At 39.7% G+C, this 19,734-nt stretch overlaps 1 protein-coding gene across 1 annotated transcript in view; it reads right to left on the bottom strand.

The window, feature by feature from the left end:
* The window catches only part of top2b (DNA topoisomerase II beta), an 83,233-nt gene that overhangs the window by 62,147 nt on the left and 1,352 nt on the right, over positions 1-19,734 (bottom strand). Inside the window, exons 2-14 of the mRNA XM_086013910.1 lie at positions 18,620-18,784; positions 17,448-17,538; positions 13,098-13,161; positions 12,800-12,945; positions 11,744-11,841; positions 11,396-11,608; positions 10,229-10,402; positions 5,954-6,055; positions 5,719-5,856; positions 5,491-5,629; positions 3,123-3,280; positions 2,130-2,255; positions 312-422 (exon numbers count right to left, since the gene is read on the bottom strand). Of these exons, the coding sequence (XP_085870036.1) occupies positions 312-422; positions 2,130-2,255; positions 3,123-3,280; positions 5,491-5,629; positions 5,719-5,856; positions 5,954-6,055; positions 10,229-10,402; positions 11,396-11,608; positions 11,744-11,841; positions 12,800-12,945; positions 13,098-13,161; positions 17,448-17,538; positions 18,620-18,784 (1,725 nt within the window). The remainder of the gene's footprint in view (positions 1-311; positions 423-2,129; positions 2,256-3,122; positions 3,281-5,490; positions 5,630-5,718; positions 5,857-5,953; positions 6,056-10,228; positions 10,403-11,395; positions 11,609-11,743; positions 11,842-12,799; positions 12,946-13,097; positions 13,162-17,447; positions 17,539-18,619; positions 18,785-19,734) is intronic.

Genomic DNA, 19,734 nt, shown 5'->3' on the forward strand with positions numbered 1-19,734 from the left:
CATTATTTTCCAGAGAGTAAACAAATTGTTGATTCAATTTACCATTTGTTAGCAATGTGACAGGATTTCCCCAAAAATAAAATCTGTCAAAATACAAAGTCTGGTTGGAAAAGCCACTAAGGAAAGTGTCTAGAAATGTTATTTACAGATTCTTTTGTGTGGGATTTGGTCTTATTTTGGCCTTCCAAATATGAAAACCTGCACAGTAAATTGTCTAAACATGTTCATAAGAATGCTTTTTAACATTAATACAATATTAGAATGAATAGACACATTGAGACAACAATTAAAAAACATCCTATGTGTCTTACTTTGACAAGGGGCGTGATAAATTCCTCCAGGAATGTGTGTTTCAACAAGGATGGCCAATTGTGATGAAAGAAGTTGATGAGCAGACCTTTTATATGGGACCCATCTTGATCCTAGGAAAGACAAGAAATAGGACAACTTCAAATATGGTATGTAAGTGAATTGAACACTGTAAAAGGCATCAGTATTGGGGTTTAAAAAAAAAATAGATACCTTGATATTAATCTGTACTAAATCTAGTATTGATACAAGCCGATATTCAATTAGTTTGTTATCAATATTTTTCAGTCTCGCAGCCTCATTCTGATTGCACTAACGCACGCTCCTTCCAGACGGCAATGGTGTCGCTGTGTACAGAAGCATGCAGGAAGTAGACAAAGAAGAAGCTGCAGTCTTCAATGCCTTCACCACAAGCCTCCGACCATCTCCAACTGGTAAAACCAAAACTTGTCAAACTAAAATGGCAACAGCATTGTCTGGAGATGCTTCACAAGCCATTTTACTTGAATATCCAAAATGTAAAAGTGCTCTCTGGAAGTACTTCGGGTACGAGGATGACGAGTCAGGAAAGCCCATAATCTCTGACCAGCTGGTCTGCGAGCATTGCTACAAGGCAGTAGCCACCAAGTCAAGTACCACGACAAATTTGGCCAAACATCTGAAAGACAGACACCCAAAATTCTACAAAGAAATGAAACAGGTGGGTAAATACTATTGCGTATGGTTACTAGTGAGCACATGTCCGGTTGCACCAACAAATAAGTGCTTGATGCTAAACTCTACTTGAGAAAATCTGTAACACTAGAGCTAATGATTAGCTCTTTCTATTTTTATGCCCATTGGGGCACTTTTAGCAAAAAGTATTTGTCTCCATTTTACATGTTATATGTTGCAGTGTTATTATCAGAAAATGGCTCCAAGCCAACACGGAGAAGTTTAAAGTTGCATGACATATGATTAGATGAAGCAGTACATCACCAAATAAATGTTGCTCCGCAATCAAAGTTACAATTTTTAAAGAAAATGTTTCCAAACAATGAATAAAAAGATTAATAAAAAGATGAATAAGTAAGTTCCTGGAGCAATTAGTATGTTTGTTTAATATGACATCATGATTTGTGCCTAAATTGCTTTGTTTAATTTCCTTGGAGTTCCAAGGAGAGGCTGAAAAAGAAATAGGTAATTCCAGCCAACACTACCATAAGATTTGCACTTTATTTGTTGCAGTTCATTATTTCTAAATGTAGCTTTAATATGTGCTTTTTCACAATTCAGATATGACTAACACAATATAAGACCATACGTTGTGTTCTCGGTGCTCTCTAATTTGGCTTGTTAGAAGTTTACATATCACTTTTTGCACTTTCAGTTTTCTCCTTAAGTATATTGAATATTTGTTATTTTGGTTGAGGTTTGGAGCATATTTTAAGAAATTTTAGAGTGTGTCATGATTGATCCTTTTTAATTTGTACTTTAAAAAGGTTTGTGTTGCTGAGTCTCTTATATTAGAAACGTTTCACTATGAAACTGTGTTTCAGAACAATTATTTACATTTAATGTGTACAAAAATGTAAAACGTTATAATTGCAATTGTTTGCACTGTTACAAAGATATCTTTGATTGCTGGATTGATGAGTGTTAACTATTTAAAAATTAAATATCAAAAATGTTGAATAAAAATGTGATTTTTTTTCCACATTGGTATCGAATTTGGTAAGGAGTATCAATGTTTTTTTTTTTTGCTCGCATCGAATCGAGGTTTAAAATTTGGTATTGTGACAACACTAATCAGCCGAGACTGCATCCATTCGTTAGGCCACCTGGTCCGTCATGATCATGATCTTGCCATAGCGCAGACTCCTCAGGGACTCTGGGTCTTCATAACTCTTCTTGTATTGGAGTCCAACAATTTTGATGATGTTATTGATTTCAGCATTTTCCATTATCTGTTGATAAAACAACATTAGACAATACATTGTAAATATTAAATGTTCATTAATTAATAGATTTAAATAAATAATTCTCAATACCAGCAGAAAGTAGACCCATCCACTCATTTAAATAACATTCAATATATCATCGCTGTCCTGAGAAAAACACGTTATGTCCAATTTTGGGAAGTTTTTAAATTTTCACATTAATGCGATTTCTGTAATGCATAAACACCATTCATGTAAAAATACGAACAATGAAAAAATTTAGATAAGTGTTTTTCACAGGACAGCGACGATATATTCCTGACACTTATTCTCCAAGTCTTCGTATGCATGGCCCCCGCGATTTGTGGTGACTAGTGACTGAGCACGGCCACAAATATTGAAAACTTGTCGCCCCCCGTCCTCTGTCCCAAAAATGCGCGTCCGTCCGGGACGGACCGTTCATGCCCCGGACGGACTGCTCAGCTCTGGAAATGGGCAAACGACAATATTTGCCCCCTTAAAATAAACCTCTGCCGTTAGCAGCATCTCTCCCGCGGCGTGTCATACACAGATGCGCTTTTTTTTTTTTTTGGTGGGTGGGGACGGACTTGAGGACGGAACCGCTTTAATATGCTTGGGTGGGGGGCTGGGGGGTTGTTAATTTTTATGAATCAAGACGGAGGGACGAGGCCGGAAGGGTACGCAGGTCGCGAACGGAGGATGGAGGACGGAGTGGCAAAAAAGGGTCAAGTGCCCAGCTCTGCATTTAGAATTATTTCTACACTGGGTTGCTCATCAGGACTGTGCCTTCTTCCAAAAATGTTTAATAATCAGGATCTATATACAAACATACAGTACTTGTTGAAGGTGAAACAGATTCAATTAAAGGCATACCTGTTTGTGGGTTGCTTCTCGTACATTTAGGATCTTTCCTCTCAGTGGAAATACACCGTAGCGATCACGCCCAATGACTCCGAGACCAGAAACAGCAAGAGACTTTGCTGAATCACCCTCAGTGAGGATTAGAGTACATTCTGAGGAGTGTTTTCCACCTTGAATATGGGTATAAAAAAGACAAGCATTTCAAACTATGCACTATTAAAATACCATTTACTCTGACATTGGGAGAGTTGCCAACCTGTAAAACGTCCATATTTTGTATTTTTTTTTTTCAACGTTACAGTGGGACAATTATTGCAATATGTAACAGAATAAAACAAACTCAGCATAGTGTTCAGTTGCACGGTATAATCATTACTCTACAACCATAATTGCAAAGATGGGGGACTCGAGTCATATTCAAATTGCTATTGCGACTTGCTTGCCATAAACACGGTAATGACTTGACTTGAGACTTGGAATCTAAGTGACTCGACTTGAACCTCATGACATGATGGTTGCGGCTCGAGACTTACTTGTGACTTGCACATATGTGACTTACTCCCACCTCTGCATAATTTTCAGTAAATTGTGGATTCAATATTGGGGGAGGTGGTGGCGGTGGAGTAGGGGCTGATGTATTTGTTACATTAACCTTATAATTGTGGACATGTTAATTTAAACTTGTTGGCCCATTTATTCTGCTATTTGCTGCAGTTGTCACGTGTTGCGAGGAAGAACACAGTGATGACAGGGAAGTGGAGCGTGCAGTAAGTTTTTGCAGCAGTGACGTTGCTGTTTGTATGAAGCTGTTGACAAATAAATGGACAAACATGGTAGCAGAGGATGGCTGCTGCTAGCAAACGCAAATTACCTTCAGACTTCGACAACGGGAAGTCCTAGGAGAACCGGAAAAATTTAAAGAAATGTGGACACGGGTCACTAACTTGGACAAGAGAAAACATGCGTTAGCGGTAGCTTTATCGCTGAGAGGCAGTGCAAGGGACATAGCACTGGAAATATGAGCAGATGATCTGGACAAAGAAAATGGTATGACTGTGTTAATTCAAGAACTCTACAGTTTTTATGAAAGGACCGTGCTTATGAAGCGTACTCAGTTTGACTGGGTATGTTACGGCCCGCATTTAGTCGTGGTCGTTAAGTTTTGTGTGTGGGAGCTCTCCCCCTGCTTGTTCCTGATTGGTGGCTCCCGTCACCAGCTCAGCCAGCCAATCAGTGCCGGGAAGAGTGACCAATTGCTTTCAGGTGTGGCACCGGTAATTAGTTTAAGAGGGACTGGGTTGCTGGTGGACGGTGTTGGTTGCGGGTGATGTAGTCAGTCAATGTTTGTGTTTGGTACCGCTGTCCTTTGTTTAGTGCACCTTATTAGCCATAACCTTCATTTATCCTTTTGTGTAGCCACTATATCCATTTGTTTTTGCCATAATATCTGTAATTCATTAATCATTCCATTTTAGCCATTCTTATGTGCAGTAGGGCAGTCGGGATTCAGGGGTGATCACACCTATGTTAGACCCCTCCTCCTTGCCCTCTTGGGTGGTGTGTCTCGTTTTTGAGACACCATATTCTTTTCCAAGAGTAAATTTTACTCTGTTTAGACTGGGACCTCAGTTGCTACTGTCCGGACTATGCGCCACTGGCTGATTCCATTCAGTGAAAATCATTAGAGTAAAACGTTTTTGTTGTTGTATTGTGCTATATATACATTGATGCAGTCATGCAAGGTACACCAGCATATACGGTACATATAAAAATAATTCTCAATATACAGTATTTATAAATAATGTGTTTTGCATTTTTAGTGGGCGGTAGATCATTTTGACTCGGCCATGTCATAAGTAGCTCTCAGGCTGAAAAAGTGTGGGCACCCCTGATTTACACCTTTTAAGGGTATCAAGTCAACCACCCAAAACTCTTCACAATAATATGCTCTATGCAGCCTCGGTAGTCTAAACTTAATATTCTGATTAATATTGTGTTTGTGGAATACAAATTAAGCAGCAAAATCCAAGTTTCTATCACTCTCAGGGGGTGGCCTTGCTGTCGACTGAGAATGACATCACAGTTGCTGACAACCAATCACAGCTCACCTGTTTTCTGAAGCTGAGCCGTGATTGGTAACTTCTTACCTGAGCAAGTGTGATGTCATTTTCAGTCGACAGAAAGTGACAAAATGGCCGCCACCTGAGATTGATAAAAATGTGGAAAAAATGTGGATTTTGCTGCTTAACTCATATTCCACAAATGAAATGGTAATCTGAATGCTGTGTGTAGACTAGTGGTGGCACAAACAACACATTATTGTAAAGAAAAAAGTTTGGGGTTGACTTCCCCTCTAAACAACTCTGCAGTCAAAACACACCAGCATCATTGGCATCGTCCAGCTTGGGGATGCCTTTAATCTTGCTGTGCTTCACAGATGAGCACTTTTTATTCAGCTGTGTCTGAGCTTTGAACTTCACCCAGTTGAGTATACTTTCAACAATCCCACAATTGGTTGCCTGTGGATGACAAAGAGCACACATAAACTCAAAGATATGTGTCTTTATGTGTATGTAAGGCACTGAAAACAATTCATAACTGTACTTACAGCCTTGACAAACTTGTCAGACAAAAGGCATTTGGAACCAAAGCTTTTTGTCTGCAGGGTCATGTTTTCTTTTGTCTGGGAGTCAAAGCTTGGATTCTCAATAAGTGCATTCACAAAAACCCAAACATGGTTCTTAACCTGTAGCATTCATGAAAGAACGATATGCCCATTAAGGTTAGTAACATGACTAAGTAATAGAATTTTGAAATGGTTATGTTAAAATGTATCACTCCACCTGGAAAGGTTTGACAGAGACTCCTGCCTTGTTTTTCTTCTTCACCACTTCAATAAGTTTTGTCACTATTTGATCCACCACATAGTCCACATGCCTACCACCCTGGAAAAACACAAGGGGCCACAACCTCAAATCATCAGCGCTACTGGGGGACCACAGATGACCACACACTTTCTACCAGATGTATGAGAAAAAATAGACAAATGTTTTTTTTGTTTATCTTTATTGAACCAATGTACATTACAGAATCTTTTAGTTTATTTTACACTTAACGCATGTAAAATGATCAATAAGGAGTATGAGCAATAAATGTTCCCAGTGCAAAGGGCTATTGTGCATAATAAGTATCATTCAAGGATGGCACAAAACTGCTATAAATATATGTATGCAACCTGGATTATATTTGTATTTACTAAATAAATGTATTACACAAAATATGATAGGTTATTATTGTAGTGTGTTATTAAATTAATTAAATTGCCTTTATTGTATTAATATAATACTGATTTCATTTTGAGCGGAAGGAAGTGACATCATTCCGGAAAATGGCAGACGTTCCGGAATGATGTCACTTCCGGGGTGATGTCATTTCCTTTAAATCACGGCACGAGCCATGCGGCAGTAAATGTTTGGGCCGTCGCTGTCTTAGTCGGATCTGTTGCCGGTACGTGAGTTTTTTCTTCTTTAAAAGCATTATTCTTACCTATTTCTGACCTAACTGCTATTCCATCAACTGATAGGTGTTTCTATCACGAACTTGTCATTTGAGTTGACATCATTCATACTGCTGGAAAAAAGACAAAACAAGAGGGAACTGGTGAGCCAGCTCATTCAATTGTTGCCTTAGCATGCTAACTATTAGCCGCTAATTTTTTATTTTGTGGAAAGGGACTCGGGCAGAAATTGTGGGGAGCTAGCACAAACAATTTCTGACCTGCCTGAGGTAATTTTTTGATACCTACACGATGCCATTCTATTTTCCTTTCAATAATAATTTTGAATTACTGTGGTTTAACATTTATGCTATTACCTATTTGACTATTTTAAGTGGCAGCTAATATTTGCCATTTAAGGCTTTGAGTGCACACATTATGGAAAGCATTGTGCATTGACTTATAGTGCAGTGCTAATGAATTTATCAAGGAATATTGTCATGACTACTTGAACTTTGGATGTACGTACATTAGGATTTTAAATGGAAAATATTTAACTTAAATTAAATTTAAATTGTGTTTCTAATTACTTCTAATTGGTCCTGTTCCATGCATGCCAGGTTCCTATTCTGATAAACTTGGTATCAAGGAAACTGATGGTGAGCTAAATCAAAATCCAACCAAGGTAGGAGGCGCTGTAGCCAATTGCTTCTAAGACAATGTCCCATTCATCTACTGCAGCATCAACTGCAGCAATTACACTGGACATCCTTTACAGCAATACATGTGTGGACTATCAAAAAGCGGGATCCTAAATTTTAGGATTTAATTGTTCAAACATTGGCACGGTGGTCGACTGGTTATCACGTCCGCCTCACAGTTCGGAGGTCGTGGGTTCGATCCCGGCTCCGGCCTCCCTGTGTGGAGTTTGCATGTTCTCCCCGTGCCTGCGTGGGTTTTCTCCGGGTACTCCGGTTTCCTCCCACATTCCAAAAACATGCATGGTAAGTTGATTGGACACTCTAAATTGCCCCTAAGTGTGATTGTGAGTGCGGATGTTTGTTTGTCTCTGTGTGCTCTGCGATTGGCTGGCAACCAATTCAGGGTGTCCCCCGCCTACTGCCCGATGACAACTGGGATAGGCTCCAGCGCGCCCGCGACCCTTGTGAGGATAAGCGGTATAGATAATGGATGGATGGATGTGTGTTACACACACACCATATTAGTTGTCCACTCTGGGCGGTAACTCCTTCACGCTTGGGTCCTCTATCAGAGAGACCTGGGAGCTTAAGGGTTCTGGTTCGGTGCTGCGATTACTAGTAGCACCACGGTGCTTTACTCTCCACATTTTCTCTAGTTCTTCCTTCAGCCCTTGGTATTTTTCCAGCTTTTCATGTTCCTTTTTCCAGATGTTACCACCATTCGGGATTGCTATATCTATTATGACTGCTGTCTTCTGATGTTTATCCATCACCACTTTGCCAGGTTGGTTGGCTATCATCAGTTTGTCAGTCTGGATCTGGAAGTCGCACAGGCAGGATCTTGGCCTTGTTGTGCTTAATAGTGTTGTTCCGATGTCATCTTTTGGCCCCGATACCGATTCCAATACCCAGCTGTATGGCATCGGCCGATGCCGATACTGTACCGATACCAGACTTTTGAAAATAAATAAATAAATAAATAAAGATATATATGAGCATTTTTTTCATGTAATTCTAAAGAACTGCATACTCACTTGGATGTAAAACCATTGCTATCATGGCTTGGTCAGACTTAAAAACCTTTTGTGAAACAGGAACAAATAAGAAATAATATACACGAGGCATCTTTGAGAGGGATTGTGTCGGATTAATGACAAAAGCTATAGGACTTTATTAAAAAACTTTGTTTTGAGTATTAGTGACCCATCGCACCAACTTCCGCTCCCAAATCACCCCCCCCCCCACACACACACACATGAGAAAGCAGCAGGGAGCAAGATATAAAGCGCTGCATTCAACGTTCTTTACTAGTACAGCATCGGGAAATGGCATCGGCACGTTATTTGTAAGTATTCGCAGATACCGATACCAGCGTTTTAATGTGGTATCGGGATACTCCCCGATACCAGTATCGGTATCGGAACAACACAAGTTCTTAACCACGTTTGGAGGTGTCTGCCATTTTGATTTTGGGACTTCTAATCCATATTTGGTGTGGATGTTCCAGTACCTACACCTGGGATCCAGTCTGATGTGGTAGACTGTCGCCTCTTGATCTTGTGTTTAGGGCCTGTTCTTGTGCTACCATGATTAGCGCCTCTGTGCTGTGTTTCATTCAAGCCTTTTCCAGCCGCTGGTATGTTTTCTCAATGTCAGCCACTTCCTCAATTTGACATTGGTACATGATGCTATGCTTGTCTTTCCATGACAATCCACCTGGCTCCTTCTCCTTACTGGGTTTCTGTTGCCTGAGGCATTCACAATGCAGGTCATCCCAGGGGGCAATCATCTTGATGTATTCTTGGAGGCCTGTTGTTTCCTCCTGGATCGCGCCCTGGATAACTCACTAGTCCATGGCCATCCTCTTTCCGCTTTGTGTACAGCCTCAGGATGCTGGACTTGGGGTGGAGACCACCATGCATTGTAAGGAGCTTTCTTGTTTTGATATCAGTGGATTTATCTCTTCCAGTGGCCAGGGTATTATGCCAGCAGGGTATCTGATTTCTGGCAAGGCATAAGTGTTAATGGCCTGGACCTTAATTTTGCCGTTCAGCTGACCATTGAGGATCTGCCTCAACCTCTTTAGGTAGTTGGCGGTGGCCGCACTCCGAACTGCCTCCTCATGATAAACCAAGGTATTTGTAGCTGTCCTGCACATCTGCTAAGCTGCCGTTACCTGAGCTCTGAGCAACTGTGATGTAATTTTCAGTCGACAGAAGCAACAAAATGGCTGCCCCGAGATTGCTAAAAATGGGTGGGTTTTGCTGCATTACTCATATTCCACTAACGCAACATTAATCAGAATGCCTTGTTTCAACTAGTGGGCCTGCATACAACATGTGTCATCTTCCAAATCGCTTATCCTGTACAGGGTCGCGGGGAGTTGCTGGAGCCTATCCCAGCTGACTATGGGCAAAAGGCAGACTACACCCCAAACTGGTCGCCAGCCAGTCGCAGGGCATACACACACAGACACCGTCACTGAGCGGGCACCCACCCCACGCTGCCCACACACAACTCAGGCGTGTGTACCACTACACTATCAGTGACAAATTGCATCCAACATATTCTTGAAAATTAACATTTTAAAGTTAAATTCTGCTTTTAAAATCAACTTCACTACTGTATATAGTATTTTAATTTACTTCTTTCATTTGCTTTTAAATGTCTGTAAATCTGTTGCGTGTGAATGTGTATAAATATTGTCAATGCACGTTATTTTAGTAATTTTAATAAGCTACTTTTGTTCTCTTTGCTTTACGAATGTATTAAGTTGTTCTGTTGTACATGCTTTTAGAGGCTGTGCTTTAAGCTGTGTGAAGATCATTGAGTTGTATTGTGTATGAAGTGTCCTATATAAATAAAGTTGCTTTGCCCTGTATTTCCAGTTACCGATACTAATACAGTATTGTTATACTCACCTTGGTCGTGGCGATGCTGTTGACAAAGCTGATTTGTTGGAATCCCTTCTCACTCATTGTTAGGCACACTTCCCATCGTTCATTTACAGTCTCATGCACCACCTTCAGGGCTACACCTGTCTCATCCAATTTATCTTTCACATACAGATCCACATAGCTGCGGAAGCCATTAACCTTGAGAGAGGGAAAACAGGTACATCGGGTTAAATAGTTGTACTTTGCTATATCCCACAATTTTATAAATGCATAATAGTGGCATTGTTTTGTCACTAACAGAATAGGATATACGCATGGGTAAATGGGCTTTCACATATACAGTGCCTTTCCACCTTAGGTACTCAAAGCACTTCAACACTTTTTCCTCACTCACCGACTGATGACCAAGCATCAGGGGCAACCGGGGGTTCAGTGTCTTGCTCATATTATGGCCGGGGATCAAACTCACAACCTCTGGGTTGGGAGATGACCCCTCTACCACTGAGTCATGCTGCCCCAACCTAATAAGGTTTTCCAATAAAAATGTCTGAAAGAAGTTGAAGTATTCATACACGGAGAGGGGAGTGGGAGGGGGCAGCTGTTCATTGATTAAGACGTGTATATTTTCAATTAAGACGTGTATATTTTCTACTATTAACTACTATTAACATTTATATCTTCACTGTTGTGGATGGAATTGGGACATTGAACAAAGATTTTTTAAAAAACAATGTTTTGGATGTTTGTTTTGTATCAACCAGGGGTGAAAATTCAAAATTTTGCAACCATGCTTCATAACTTTTAGAACTTCACATATAACCCACCCATAAGCAGCCTCTATTAGGGTTGGCCACAGGGAACCGAGTGGAACCGCAACTAGCACTTTGGTTCTCCCTGAATTGTTTAGGTTTTAATATGTCAGTGCCACATTTCAATTCCTAATCTGTCTCGCGGAGGAAGCCGCCCAAAACAAAGTGCCAACAGTGTGCACACGGCGAGGAGCAATCGACAAACACGAGCAAAGTACAACCAATAGGAAAAAAAAAGAGAGAAAAAAAAAAAAAAGAATCTGAATAGAAAATCGTTAGGAACCGGAATCAAATCGAGGAACCGGAATCGCCCAAATTCAAACCATGCCCAACCCTAGCTTCTATCAATTGGAGAATATAACAGCAAATCCCTGAAACTTACAGGTAATTTTTTCCCGTTCAGCGTGACTTTGACACCTTTGCAGGAACCGGCAACATCATATGCTCTGCGTGTTAGAAGAGCTACTGTATCCGTATCCAGTTTCTCCATTTTAAACTTAGATAGGTCTGGCTGGAAAGTCACACAAGTGAAATCATCTCCATCGAAGAACTTGATCTTGGGCTCTGAAGTCTTGCTCATGTTGTTCTGCCAAGTCTGGGTGGAGCACAAGGTAACAATACAGATAGCAATGTTTTTTGTGTTTTTTTTTAATGAGAGGCTTTCCTTAATGTGCAGAACTATATTGTACGTTGAAGTCACAGTTTCTGTATATGCAGGCTATTTTCCCACCTGTTTGAAACTGTGTCTATACTCCTTGCAGGCAGTTTCCACGGTGAATTTGGTACTGAAAATATTGCAAAGTTTGGCACCATAGCCATTTCTCCCACCTGGGACAAAACAGAAAATGACATCCAATAAAATCCTTCATCAGCGTTCTTCACTGACTGGCAAATATACAAGAAAGCCAGTCAATACATTTGGATGCCTATAATTAGAGCCCGAGCAGCGACCACTATAACCACCGCATTGCTCAGCTGCAAAGTAACATGTTTTTAATCTACCATCGCTTGTTACAAAGTTGTTACCCCAGTCATTCTAAATCTATGTCTAAGTCATTTTTTATTGTTTTCAGAAAACATGAAAAACTGAACCACATACTGAATGTCTTATATGTATTCAGAATTTCATTTCATAGAACTGAGTGATCTGTTTAACTAAGGACGCAGCTGATTTTAGCAGAGGTGGCCAGCATCCTGTCGTTTTCTCTCAACTTTTGCCATTATAATGTTGTTTTATTTTTGTTTTATACCCATCAGACCTAATTGTAAACGCGTTACATCACTTCAGACGCCGAGGTGCCATACGGCTGTACAACTGTCGTAAAACCGGCAGTACCGTGTTTTACATTTTAAATGATCACAAAAGCTTACAAAGACGAAAACAAAGTATTAGTATTTTCGCTACGATTAGTGTTCGTTTTAGTCTTGTGATCAGACAATGTCGTTTTTGTTTTCATTATATTTCATAAACGAAAATGTTTTTAAATTTTAGTTTTTATTTTGTTCATTTTTGTTTACGATAATAAACTTGGTGAGGACAAGCATACAGAAAATAGATGGATGGATTTGAATGAATGCCAAAATTGAGATTTTTTTTTACATTTCAGTTTGCGAAATTTTTTAAATGAAAATCACATTTTGCTTTGAAAGTGTCCATATTATTGTTCCTATGTGACCTGAATGACCTTGAAAAATAGAGCTTTGACTCATCAAAACATTTATTTGCGGCCTTTAGGATATTTATTTGAGTGGCCCTGGCCTAATGTACCTTGTGGCCTCTACTCACCTGTGACCTTTTTTTCATCATCATCATAATTGCTGGAGGTGAGCAAGTGACCAAAAATGAGAGCTGGAACATACATTTTCTCATCTTTGTGCTCCACCACTGGTATTCCTTTACCGTTGTTCCAAACAGAGATTGTGTTGGACTCACTGGTGGAAGTGGATTAGAGGAAAATTAATGAGTACATCAAGTTAGCACAGAATGAAGAATGTCACAGATTTTCAGAGAATGTCTTCATAACAAACATCTCTCTGTTTCAGCTAAAAGAAAATCTATACTTAGTTTGCAACATTGTACTTACGGGTCAACGTTGATCTTAATGGCACTCATGTTTTTATCCCTCTGTTTGTTATCTGCTGCATTGACTGTATAGGAGGAATTTAAAAAGGTATCATATTTTATTGGACTGCAATCAGGGTGACAGGCACAACAAGTCCATGATGAAAACATGTCTACTCTCTTGATCTGAGTTTTCATAATAAACAGGGTTCCTACAGATTAAGGCAGCTTCTATTCAAGACTTTTTAAAAGAAAACCAGACTGTAAAGATGTTTGTTTTGTTTGTTGATTTATTTGTGTGTTAGTAACATAAAAATAATTTCCAGTGTAATACATTTTGCAGGAATCTTCTTTGCATATGCAGTACATCGTATGGTGACGTAACACGGTTGCACGCTGTTTTTTTTAGTAGTCGCAGCAATATGCTAGCAGTGATGAGCTCCTCTGTTCAGCCTTTTCAATTCAAACCAAACTGCTACAGACAGCTACATTGGACGGGCAATATAAGGCCTCGAACGTGTCTGGGCTAAAATGACAAGAGCACAGCCGCGGGTCTTTGGACAGGTGGACACTTCCAATCGCATCCCCCTACTGTTTTCTTATTACTTTCTTTAGAAAAGCTATGGAGGCTTACCTCACTTCCTTTATTATGCTTTGATTAGAGATTGCATCCAAAAACTGAGCAGTGTTGCATTTTGACTCCTTTTTGCTGATGCTAGTTAATAGTTCACAATTGTTTTGCTTTGCTTGGCAGAGGGCAACAATGTGGGCAGCAGCCACTATGTCACATCATTATCCGAGAATGTATTTCACATGTGAAAACATGGTGGCCGCTGTGCGTCAAATTATGTTGTAACCAAACAAGATTTTTGAATTTACAAGAAAGCATTATATAATTGTAACTATATGTTTTAATAGTAGAGGTCAGTAGTTTTATTTTGAGACCGATTTGCCGATATGTTCGGGGTTCCTTTTAAGACTTTTTTTTTTTTTTTATCCCGTTTGAAATTAAATTTAAGAACAATTCAGCAATTTTCCCCACGTCCAATGTTGGCCAGTTGTTACAATGTATAAATAACCAGAGGTGGGCGTTTTACTAAGGTTTTCGGTCCGTCATTCGTCATCCTTCAGCAGCCTGGGTACCTCAATCCGTCATTTTCTTAAACCGAACCAAACTGTAATTGTCCGTCACGTTATTTTTACCGCAAATCCGTCAGTTCACGTCAAAGGTCCACCAGTCACTCAATTGTCAATCCGGCTGCTCAAACAGCTTTACACTCACATACATTCGACAATTCACACAGCCTACACTTATTTGCCAATCTACTGAACTGTTAAGTGGGAGCCTGCTGCCGCTTTAACGCTTAAAAGTTTTACTTTAAAATTTTGCTGACTTTAACCAGAAACCCGTGTCAAATTGTTGCCAAAGGTACAATCCTGGTGGATTAAAATGTTTCCTAGTCCTCGTGCAAACCGAAATAAAATTGTCATGACAATAAATGACTGTTTATTCTTCCACTTTGACTTTCGTCTTTTTCTTCTTCTTCATCTGTCTTTTAGCGGTTGGCAAACTTTTGAATGCATTACTGCCACCTTCTGAAATGGAATGTGGGGGGCTGCAAAAAAACGTTTCATGACCTCCTAACCCTACTCTTTCCAAAAAATAAAAATAGAAATGTAAAACTTGACTCACAAGAACTTCTCTGTCAAACTGTCTCTGTATTCAAAGCTACTTTATTACCTCTTAGATCATTAATTAGTTGTTGCTATCAGCCTGATTAACTCATGATTCTCTCTTTGGTCCATACCGCCACCTGCTGTACATATACAGTCAATGCAGTCTACTCAAGGAAGCATGCCGTCAAAACAACCCATGTGAGAAAGGCGGTTTGCGTTTCTGTCTCCCATCAGCAAAACAGGCGTCCGTCAGTGATGGACTGTGAGGTCAGTCTGGACTTGACCTCGTGATGATTATTAGTGATGATTTCATTGATGGCCGAAAATCCACTTCTGTGTATGCTTGGTCCGTATTTTGCTATTTTTTTGTTTAATTTCCCGTCTATCGCCTAACGTCAGCAAAACGGTTGTCCATCAGTGACGGACAGACGGTCTTCTTCTGTAAATAATGAGCTTTTGCTCTTAAATGTTCTGACTAAAACCACATCAGTGTTTTGTTGGGTTCACTATCATGACTGGGGGATGTTACCATGACAGTATTTTGTACTTTTTTAAATTTTAATTCATTTTGAGATTTGGGAATTTAATATCATAAAATCCTACTGACCATGGGTTAACACTTTAATTCGAATTAACGCCTTTTTTTAGATTCATGGTTGGATGGATACAGTGGGAACCCTGATGCAGTAATGAATACAATTTAATAATAATAATGCATCCGAATGGAAACATTATTCATAAACTCTGGTGAATGTGTGACACACTCTGGTGAATGTGTGACTTTACGAACTACGTGTGTAGCCACAGCTGTCCAGGGGCAGGCTGACGAGTGTACGCCTACAGTCCCTCCGACCACCACCCAACATTCACACCTAGGTGTGAGGTGCATTGGAAGCAAGGTGGGTGAAGTGTCTTACCCAAGGAAACAACAACACATGACTCAGACAAAACGGGAATCGAACAGGGGACCCTCCGGTAACCGGACCAGCCACGCTACCTCTCAGTCATGGATTCTGGCTGCATTCTGTATAATTAAATTGCATTCTAAGCAGGGATGCACATAAGCAGTGCGCTGGTATGCATGAGAACTGGAAATTGACTACTGCGCTCCAGTTCAAGTCTGACATTGCGCTTTTGTGTACTAAGACGAGATCGGGCTAGCCTCAATTCGAAGTCAAGTCGACCGCCACAATGATTGCTTCTGAGGGAAGCAAATAAAAGCTAAGTAATGCATTGATATTCATTGGACAGTATAACGTGTTTGCTATTACTTGTTATTATTATAAAGTGACCATCCTGATGCATTGCTTAGTACCCTATGAACAACCATTGTGGCAGCTGGATTGACTAGGTTGGCTCCCCTTAATGTGGCCGAATGGCTGAACATGTCGCAAGAGAGTTGCCAGCAAGACAGTCATCTCTATGTCACTGTGCTGCAGCTTCGATGGTCCGTCAAAATATATCTTGACACGAAAGCAGTCTGTCATAGGGGTGAGTATTGGCATGGATGTTGAAATACAATACGTTTCACGATACGATATTATCACAATATCGCGATATTGTGTTGTTCTACCCAGTTAAAATCAAAATGACATGTATTGATGAGAAATGAAGTTGCTGTATATGTTAATCAGAAGATATAGATCAGAGGACAAATGGAGTCAAAACTATTTGCTTCAAAACATTCTATTTATTATTTGTGTTTTTGCACATTTTCTTTGAAAAAAAAATGGAGGGTTACACACTGCCATCATTAAATCGCTATCAGAAGCTGAAATATTGATATTATATTTGGCCAGTGAAAATCGCGATATATAGGCAAATCGATTTTTTTCCACACCTCTAGTCTGTCGTGCAAGAAGATAAAGTGGACAGCTGCCCTAGAAAAATGTGCTAAGTACGGTAACTGATCACATACTCTAAGTCAGACGTGGGCAATTAGTTTTTCGAACGGGCCACACAACTCAATTGTGTTTAATATGAATTCAATGTCTTTTATAAAACTGTAAATCGTATTGTTTTAATAAGCCGCTATTGTGTAGCCCTGGTATTTGTTGTTGTAATTAGGAAGGGAAAAAAATTGAACCAAAAAAAAAAGAAATGTATTCAATTGTACTTTCTATTAAAATGCCATTTATACACATGCCTTGCCCCTTGCCCAGATGTGCTCTCTAAGTCTTTAAATTAATCCATGAGCTCATTTGAGAAGTATGCCAAATGTTTTATGTGCAGCCCTAATTATAAGTCACACAAATGAAAGTAACATTTGGAAAAACGTAATCGTTCGTGTTTCCCTTGTTCTAAACAAGCGTAAAAGTCTTTCTTTTTCCAAAAAGATACAGACGTGCCTTTTTGTGTGTTGGCTCAATTATGGTAACTTTTGATTATACCGCCACTAAAAAAAAAACAACAAAAAAAACATTGTATTGTGTAATATAAAATTAAGCTATTATTGAATGAATGTTCAATCTGGCAATGTCTTAAACGTTTTTAATTATTTTGTCACTTTATCTTTAAAGTATCAGAAACCAAATAAAACCAATCGTTTTCCCTGATTGGCTGACAATCACGTGGTCACCCCCAACCAATCCCCTACCGACCGCCCCCCCATACCCCTACCACCCGCCACACCACACCATTGTCATCACGTGATCGGAGAGGGACACCCCCCAAAAAAATTCAATTGTTGACTTACCAAGAATCTCATCAAAAATTTTATATAGTCCAGGTACATAGGTAATTTCCCTCTGGTTCATTCCAACCTCTTCATCAAAAACCCACATTAGCTGAAAGGGAAAGAAAGGGTCATGAATGAAAGAAAATAATGCATTGTGAAGCCCCTTTCCCACAGAGGGACGAACATTTCCGACTGCGAACCTAGAAAAATTTGTGTTCACATCAGTTTTCGTCAGGGTTCGCAATGTTCGCCAAATATTTGCCTATATTTTTGAACATCAAAATTCCCTTGCGACAAGAAAAATCACAAAAACTATTAGCATATGACATACATTTTGCAAACATTTGCGACATTGAACGAACGAACACTCAGTGGGATAGGGGCTTTTAGGAGCTGTAGGTCACAGCAACAGTAACTGTACATTTTCAAGTAGTGTTGAGATGGTTCACGCATCAAGGTTCGGGTTTGGTTGTTGAAAAGAAAAAGGGGGCATGTTAATGTGAAGGCAACATGATCACTCCACATTCACTATAATGGTTCTGACCCCGGTGAACATGCTTTTTTTTTGCTATATTACGTAAGTGTAATTGCTCTACTACTACGAGGTAGATGGCCGTGGCGTGCTCATTGTCAGTGTGTGACCAGGGAGTATAGAGCTCCAGAGGTCACGTGACCCACGTGCATGTGTTTACGCAGCCATAGCAGGATTGTAGCGGCAGCAGATGAAGGATTTACAATGGACAGCACTGATAAAATTAGCATTTTTCAGTCAACTTTCTGTCAAAGTGAATTCACATATTACTTTGATAAGAGAACCTAATGAGATACATACTCAAACTGGACAGGCTGAACATTACAGATCCCCTATGAAGGGCCAGGAGTGCTTTTTCCAATTATCACAACAGCAGATGGTGTATAATGATGTGTCCTTGTGATCATACAAAGGCTTGAAAAGTTACAAGTTTAGGTTACAAGCCATGTGTTTATGTCTTATGGTTTATTACAAGCCAAACTTGCGAAGCTTAATCTTTGAGACAAGCATATGCTACTGGCAGAATCAACCAAGTTGCCTCTGAACCAGGGCTGAGCTGACTTGGGGGTGGGGAGCAGCACTGGCGGGCGGCAGCAGCGGGTGGCCCGGTGGCAGGCCAGGCATTTATGCATCATTGTACAGTCTCAATTTGACTTACCTGTGTGATGGGCTCCACAGAGCCAATGTATGTGTCAGGTCGAAGAAGAATGTGTTCAAGCTGGGTCTTTTTTTGGTACACTCTCTCTACAGACAGCTTGGAGCCTATCTTATCTTTCTTGACCCCTTCCATCTTACCAGCTACACCCCTGCCATTTGCTGCCTCCTGAAAAGATTGACAAATTCAAGAACAGACACGTGACTACCAACACCTAAGTGAAGTGCTCAGTTATGACAAAGTTATGACAGTTTTGACAACTAGTACTTTCACGTTTTAAGAAAATCATTTGAAAACTGTAAGAAGCCATAAGGAACATGGGCCAATTTTGAACATTGCCCATCATTAAGTAGTAAACTTTATCGGGGCATTGAATCAATCACAACTGGACTGTTCTTATGTAGAATACGATACAAAATCAACATTTATCGTTGTTACACCTAAATCACGACCTCAGTTTCAGGGATTAGTGTACAATGTACATTTTTGGAAAGTCATATAACAGAAACAGACTGTCAACGTTTCTTATAAATACCCGTATATCACACATTAAAATGTGATGTTTCCAAAAATACGTGCACTTGTAAACTAAACAAATACCAATTGTTATATCAGTGTATACAAAAATGAATGAGTTTAAAACAGATTGTCTTGTGGGTGGCTTGCGCACTAACTCTAATTACTACACGTCCATGCAGTAATGCAGTGTTTCCCAACCATGGGCATGTGTACTCCTAAGGATATTGCAGGAGGTGCATGAGAACATTTATTTCCAAGGTGATAAGTAATATTCCCAGTCATTTCATAAGCCCATCAATAAAATGGTATGTGTGCTACAACTAGTTTCCCCAGGAGCACAGCCATGTCAAAATCACAAAAGTCGCATGTGAGCTCAAGTGTCTCATTAAAGGTCAGATGACTGATGAAAAGAAAGTAAAACAGTGGGTCTGAATAATATTTTAACTGCTTTGCTCCTGATATTTAAAGTTTAAATGCCTGTTTAAAATTGACTTATTCAAAGAACCTCAAGTTTTTATTATTTTTGTGCATGTGTATGGTAAATGTTATATTTTGTATTATAAATATTTTCAAGGCAACATTTGTATTTGCATGTTTAA

Source organism: Filicampus tigris, chromosome 18 (genome assembly GCF_054856515.1).
Source record: "Filicampus tigris isolate MCC_2025a chromosome 18, RoL_Ftig_1.0, whole genome shotgun sequence".
In the NCBI taxonomy this organism is placed as follows: domain Eukaryota; kingdom Metazoa; phylum Chordata; class Actinopteri; order Syngnathiformes; family Syngnathidae; genus Filicampus; species Filicampus tigris.